The 7,453-nt window shown below is 50.3% G+C and overlaps 1 protein-coding gene across 1 annotated transcript in view; it reads right to left on the reverse strand.

Annotated features, from left to right (window-relative positions):
• The window catches only part of NPAS2 (neuronal PAS domain protein 2), a 103,156-nt gene that overhangs the window by 11,345 nt on the left and 84,358 nt on the right, over positions 1-7,453 (reverse strand). Inside the window, 1 exon segment of the mRNA XM_045283824.1 lies at positions 5,240-5,386. Within this exon segment, the coding sequence (XP_045139759.1) occupies positions 5,240-5,386 (147 nt within the window).

Genomic DNA, 7,453 nt, shown 5'->3' on the forward strand with positions numbered 1-7,453 from the left:
GCTCCAGCACCCAGGGCTGCATCAGGGTAGGTCCATGTGGCTTCTCCTCAGGGATGTCTTGCAGGACATGAGCTTTGCAAGCTGAAGCAGGAAACTGGCTAGGGCAGTTGCACCCCGGTCCGACCATCAGAGAGCAAGAGACACGAGAACTAGAAAGGTGAAGCTCACCGAGTCATTTATCTCTCCGCCCTTCAATTAACCCTACATGTGTTTATTGGCCAGGTTAGCACAATAAACCTTAACTCTCTCACCCCCCCTGAAAAAAGAGTCATGCAGAGGAAGCGTCATGGGCACACTGTCTCAAGTTCCAAGCCCTGGAAGTAAAGTGGGAACGCCCACTCCAGTTGGTTCACAGGTCCCTGGGCTGAGAATCCCGCTCAGATGCCGTGCACATGCCCGGTTCTGAGTGATCCACCGTCAAGCAGAACGCCAGGACTTAAGAACGTGGCTCCGGAAGGTGCGTTTCCTGGGCTCTGGAGTTGATTTTATAGAAACCATTAGTTCTATAATGCAAGCAGGAAGTTATCAAAAACAACAAAACAACAAACACATCCAGGAAAGGCTGTATCTACCTTCTAATATTCAAGGGCAAACCAATCTTACGTTCACATTTTCTCCTCTATGAACCATTTCTGCTTACTTAAAAAAAAATACTTCCAGAAAACTTCTGAAGTAAAACAAATTCCCAAAGTAAACACACAGGTTGAGTGTGTCACCAAGCCGCACGTGGCATCACGCGGTTTCAGTAGTTAGCAGCGTGTTGCCACTGTTTTGGACTTTTTTTTTTTTTGCGGGGTGGGGTGGGGGCCTAAGGGTTGGCTGGAGTAATTTATACCTGTTTTTGTTTTTTAGGGGCTTTTTTTGTTTATTAAATACTTTTATTGGGGGCTCTTACATCTCTCTCTCTTTTAATTGTTTTATTAGGGGCTCATATAACTCTTAACACAATCCATACATACACCAACTGTGTAAAGCAGATTTGTATATCCATTGCCCTCATCATTCTCAAAACATTTGCTCTCCACTTAAGCCCCTGGCATCAGGTCCTCATTTTTCCCCTCCGTCCCCGCTCCCTCCTCCCTCATGAGCCCTTGATAAGTTATAAATTATTATTTTGTCATATCTTGCCCTGTCAGACGTCTCCCTTCACCCACTTTTCTGTTGTCCATCCCCCAGGGAGGAGGTCACATGTAGATCCTTGTAATCGGTTCCCTCTTTCCAACCCACCCTCCCTCTACCCTCCCAGTATCGCCACTCACACCACTGGTCCTGAAGGGATCATTGCCCTGGATTCCCTGTGTTTCCAGTTCCTATCTGTACCAGTGTACATTCTCTGGTCTAGCCAGACTTGCAAGGTAGAATTGGGATCATGATAGGAGGAAGCATTTAGGAACTAGAGGAAAGTTGTATTTTTCATCATTGCTACATTGTGCCCTAACTGGCTTCTCTCCTCCCCGAAACCCTTCAGTAAGGGGATGTCCAGTGGCCTACAAATGGGCTTTGGGTCTCCACTCTGCACTCCCTCCCTCATTCACGATGGTAAGATTTTTTGTTCTGATGATGCCTGATACCTGATCCCTTCAACACCTTGTGATCACACAGACCGGTGTGCTTCATCCATGAGGGCTTTGTTGCTTCTCAGCTAGATGGTCGCTTGTTTACCTTCAAGCCTTTAAGAGCCCAGACGCTATGTCTTTTGATAGCTGGGCACCATCAGCTTTCTTTGCCACATTTGCTTATGCACCCACTTGTTTTCAGCGATTGTATCATGGAGGTGAGCACACAATGATATGATTTTTCGTTCTTTGATCCCTGATACCTGATCCTTTCAGTACCTCGTGATCACGCAGGCTGGTGTGCTTCTTCCATGTGGGCTTTGTTGCTTCTGAGCTAGTTGGCCACTTGTTTACCTTCAAGTCTTTAACACCCCAGACGCTATATCTTTTGATAGCCGGGCACCATCAGCTTTCTTCACCACATTTGCTTATTCACCTGCTTTGTCTTCAGCGGTTGTGTCAGGAAGGTGAGCATCATAGAATGCCAATTTAATAGAAGAAAGTATTCTTGCATTGAGGGAGTACTTGAGTGGAGGCCCAATGTCCTTCTGCTACCTTAATACTAAACCTATAAATATATGCACATAGATCTATTTATGCTTGAATTACAACTCCCCACTTAAACATCTTATTTTGGTCAGGCATCTTTGTCCTTGGAGCGGCTGGTGGTTTCAAACTGCTATTTTGCAGGTGGCACCCAACAACCATCACCATGCCACCTCAACTCAATTCCCTGTCATGGGGTCAATGCTGACCCACAGCGACCTTGTGGGACAGAGCAGAACTGGCCTGCAACTCTTGATGGGAGTAGAAAGTCAAATCTTTCTCGAGGCCACCCTGAGAGGCCTTTCTAAGTTGTAAGAACTCGTGTGGCCCCCAAAAGTAGGCTGCTTGAGGAAATGTTTTCTGGTTTGATTTTTCATGGATGTCCACGGTCTGTGGGAACTTCCACCACAATGGTAAGGCTGGGAGAACGAGATGGGAAGGGACGCCCCAGTCTGGAGGACAGGCAGTCTGAGGGCTTCGTCCCTGCTCTCCTTCCTCACAGAACTCAAGTGTGCCTCGCCATGAAGTGTTTGTCACGAGGAGGAAGCAGCACGCCCTATCACAAAGAGTGAGAGGTACAAGCCAAGGCACGCGTCATTTTAAAGTCAGGAAAGGAAGAAAGGGGAAAGTCTAGGGGATCATCGGACAATGGTTGCCGCAGTACACTGACAGGGAGCCGCCAGAAAGGCTGGATTCAGCAGAGGCCGTGGAACAAGCAATGTCACTGCCGATGTCAGATGGATCTTGGCACAGAGCACAGAGTCCCAGACAGATGTTTACTTCCATTTAGTGGACCACACACCAAGCGATCCCATGGTGTGGATCATAACAAACTATGGACAGTCCTGAGAAGAATGGGAATTCCAGAACACTTCATTGTGCTCATGCAGAACCTGGACCTGGATCAAGGTCAGTGGTATGAAAAGAATGAGGGGATAACTGCGTGGTTTAAAACCAGGAAAGGTGTGCGTCAGGGTGTTGGGCGCCCTGTGTGGACAATGAAGGGGGACAGAGGGGCTGGGGATATGGCTCCAGCCATCCTCATGGGCTGTCGCTTCTGCTTTGTTCTGTCCCCCTGGCAAGAAAGCAAACGCTCAGTTGCTGTCCAGCGGCTCCACGTAGGCCGCGCAGAATTGTGCTCCGCGGCTTCCAAGGACTGACGTGTTTGAAGAGGATCATCAGGTGCTTCCTTCTCCCAGCATGCCTCCGGGTGGGTTTGAACTGCCAACCTTGTGGCCGGTAGTCCAGCACTTCACCAACTTTACCACCCGGGGACTCCTGTCTCTTTGAAGGAGCTCCTGCACCTGCTTTGAGCTCTCTGGGAAGACTCAGATTTTGGCTAGCATTACATTTACCAGTTAAAGGCTGTGCCAAAACAGCAGCCCCTCACCTGCCTGGAAGAGGCACAGCCATGGGCCACAGCACTGAACCGTGGCAAAAATAACTGGCCCTTACCAATATATACAGGTTTTCCTCCAGAATGTCTTCCTATAGAGGATTCGGAGAACAGATAACACTGTGGGGAAAGTACAATGGGAAAGAGATCTCTCTCGCTCTCACACACACACAGTATCTAGCTCAGGGGTCCTCAAACTTTTTAAACAGGGGCCAGTTCACTGTCCCTCAGACCCGTTGGAGGGCCAGATTATAGTTATAAAAAAAACTATGAACAAATTCCTATGCACACTGCACATATCTTATTTTGAAGTAAGAACCAAACAGGGCAAAAACACCCGGCAGGCTGGATAAATGTCCTTGGCAGGCCGCATGTGGCCCGCGGGCCGTAGTTTGAGGACCCCTGATCTAGCTTATCAGAAGGAATGTGAGACATCCGATTTGAGTGAGCCCCTGAAAAGTCAATGTAATTCCAAGCCCGCTTTGATGAATCTGCTAGCGAAGGAGCCCTGTTCCCCTCAGAGTGGGTAGAGCCCAGGATGGCAGCCAGGTTCCCCACGCAGGCGTGGCTGCGAGGCCGTCTCCACCGTAAGAGCTGAGACAGCCCACCGAGCCCTTCCAGCTCGGCTGTGCCTACTCAGCATCCTAATGATCCCCACATGCCCAAGAATGGCCCTGGTGAGGGGCGCCAGTGAGGGATACACACAGCCCCACAACGGAGGACAAGATAGGATGTGGGGGGTGGTCTCTGCGGATGCGGATAAGCAAGATCCCAGTGGGCCGGCCGCCGGGCCACAGAACTTGCTCATCATCCCGGGGAAAGGCTGGACTGACTGCTCCCCTGTCCTCATGGGCAGTACCCCAAACAAATAAAACCCTTTGCCACCAAGTGGATTCTGACTCCTAGTGCCCCACGTGCTACGCGGAGATGGGCTCTGTGGGGTTTCCTGGCTGCAATCTTTACAGAAGCAGAACGCCAGGCCTTTCTTCCATGGCACTTTGGGGTGAGTTCCACCCACCAACAATTAGGCCAGAAGGAAACCAGGTGTGCCGTCCAGAGACCCGCAGGGCCGTACAAATACCAGCGTTTCCTGCCCTTCCCCCTCGGATCCCAAGGAAACGAGAGAAGAGAGGCTGCCACCTCTCTCTGAGGAAGGGGCTTGGAGCCCCCCACCAAGCTGGCAGAGCACAGTGTGGGCACCCACTCAGCAGCATGGGCGGGGTGCAGTGGGGGTGAACAAAGAGGTGGCTCAGCTCACACTGCCTGACCATCAGGGTGAGAAGGTCCTGGGAATTTCATGGTTCCCTTGGCCATGGGGGCCGGAGTGGAGCCCTGGTTTGGGGGAGCCCTGGTTGTACGTTGGGCTTTGGTCAGCAGTTCGAAACCACCAGTTGCTCTGTGGGCGAAAGACAGCGCTTTCTACTCCAGGGAAGAGTTCGTCTCAGAAGCTCATCGGGCATGACTACCCTGTCCCATGGAGTTGCTATGAGTCTGCTTCCTTCAACTCAATGGCAGGGAGGTTTTTTAGAGTTTTGGTAACAGGGAGGGAGATGGTGGGGTTCAGGGGCTTTGTGCTTTGTGCATGGCATTTCAACATGCACAGCAAGTGAGGCTCCGTTAGGGCAGCCTGGAGGGGCTCAGGAGGAATCGCGGCCTGCTCTGCATGCAGGGTGGGCACCCATCCCTGAACACGGGGAGCCGGAGCTGCAAGGTGGGAGGCAGCAGCTGAGCAGGGCGTCACCTGGATGTTGGTGTCCTGCACCATGCAGAGCTGCTCCTGGATCTTATGCAGCTCCTCCTGTTGCCACCGGATGTTGGCCTGCAGGATGCGCGTCCGCTGCTCCAGCTGGTCTTTGATGGTCTGAAACATGCTGAACTGTGCCGAGAACTTCAGGCGGGAGATGGAAAAGCAGAACCAGGGGCAAGAGTTAGTTCAGCCCAGCACACAGACCTCCGCTGCCCTTCTCATCAGTCCTGTCCGTGTTCCTTTTCCAGTCCCTTCTCTGGATTCCCAGCACCCCTAAGGGACCCTGCTGCTGGTGGGATCCCTACGGCGGACAGCAGGTGGGGCTGAGGGCCACGTGGCCACTCTCAGGCTGGTGTTTGTAGCTGCTGGCAGTGGGGTTTGCTGGGACATCAAAGCCGACTCACAGAGACCACACTGGGCCCCGTAGAGTTTCTTTCTTCCACTTTAAAAATTAGTTTATTTTAAACAATTTCATCACCATACAAATCACACCTCACACATTTCAATTGCTCAAGCACATTCGCAAGAGTTGTGCAACCTACATCCCTGAGGTGAGGTCCAGCCACTATGGCAGGGGTCAGAACCAATCCAGGGATACATACGGATAGGAGAAAAGCTACTATATACGTACATCCCTGGGGTAAGGTCCAGCCACTACTGTAGGGCCAACCCAATCCAGGGATACATACAGCAGCCAACTAAATAAAAGGGGGAAAGAAAGAGAAAAAAAAAAAAAGACATGGGAAGGGGGGGAAGCAGGGCACTAATCCACCCAAGGGTAGGGTATTGTTTGTATCTCCACAGAAGAGGGAGAGAGAGACCAGGCTTCAACCGGATGTGCCAAGACATGAATACAACATACTGGCATGTACCAGGGACCCAATAGAGAGGTCTGTGGGGCCGGCCCCAATCCTGACTATGTGGAGACCCTGACCCCTCGCCCTCAGAAGAATGCACTTCAGAGGACAGCACTGGGGCCACAGCTTGGGGAGAGGGCGCGTTGGATTAGAGCACAGGGGAGAAACGCAAAGAGATGGAGGGGAGGAGAGGACATCCAGGCCCACCAAGCCCCGAGGATGATGTTCCTGCTCAAAGCAGACAATGCACAGGGAGGACTGTAGATGGGCCCACCACAGGAGACTGTCCCTCACTGAACCATGGAACCACGGGAGACCAGCTCTAGAGACACAGTGCAGGAATAGTGCACAGTTTGGCCCCATCACGCTGGGGCGAGTCACTGAGGGCATGCAGCAGAGCAGCAGGGGGATCAGAGTGATGAGAAACCTGGGGAATACCAAAAGTAGACTCGGGAGGCAGAGTGTGGCACCCCATCAGACTCGACTGGAAAACACTCGTAAAGGCCAACAAACAGACCTTGAACTATTTATAGGCTTTTCCATTTTTGTCAGTGGCTTTCTTTTTGTTATTGTTATTTTGTGTTGTTTTTAGTTGTTTTGTTGGTTTTGATTTCCTTTGTTGTTTTATTTGTCTTTGCCTGGTTTTTGCACTTATTAATGTATCTGCATGTCTATCTAGATAAGATGGGTGGGATAAATAATTCGGAGATGAAAAGAACGAGACCAATGGTTCCAGGGGGATACGGGACAAGGGGAGGTGGGAGAAAGGAGGTGGGGGGAGGGCAATCAACCCAGGGACAAGGGAATAACAAGTGAACTAAAATCAATGGAAGGAAGGTTGTAGGATGCCTAGTGGGGCTCAATCAAGGGGAATGTAGCAGCGATGAATTACTAAACCAGAATGAAGGCTCAATATGATATGGGACAATATTATGGTGTGAATTAAAAAGGAAATAGAGGAAAAAACCAGGAGGCAAAGGACATTTATAGAAGACTAAATACAGGCAAGTACATATGTAAATGTATATATAATGAGAGGGGACTAGAACTATGTACTCATATCTATATGTTAAGAATTAAGGTTGCAGATGGACATTGGGCCTCAACTCAAGTACTCCCTTAACACAAGAACACTTTGTTCTAACAATCAGCATTCTGTGATGCTCACCTTCCCTACACGATCATTGAAGACAAAGTGGGTGCATTAAGCAAATGTGGTGAAGAAAGGTGATGGTGTCCGGCTATCAAAAGATATAGCGTGTGGGGTCTTAAAGGCTTGACGTTAAGCAAGTGGCCATCTAGCTCAGAAGCAACAAAGCCCACATGGAAGAAGCACACCAGCCTGTGTGAT

Source organism: Echinops telfairi, unplaced genomic scaffold, assembly GCF_000313985.2.
Source record: "Echinops telfairi isolate 266 unplaced genomic scaffold, ASM31398v2 ScPeMD7_7467;HRSCAF=8505_1, whole genome shotgun sequence".
Lineage (NCBI taxonomy): Eukaryota > Metazoa > Chordata > Mammalia > Afrosoricida > Tenrecidae > Echinops > Echinops telfairi.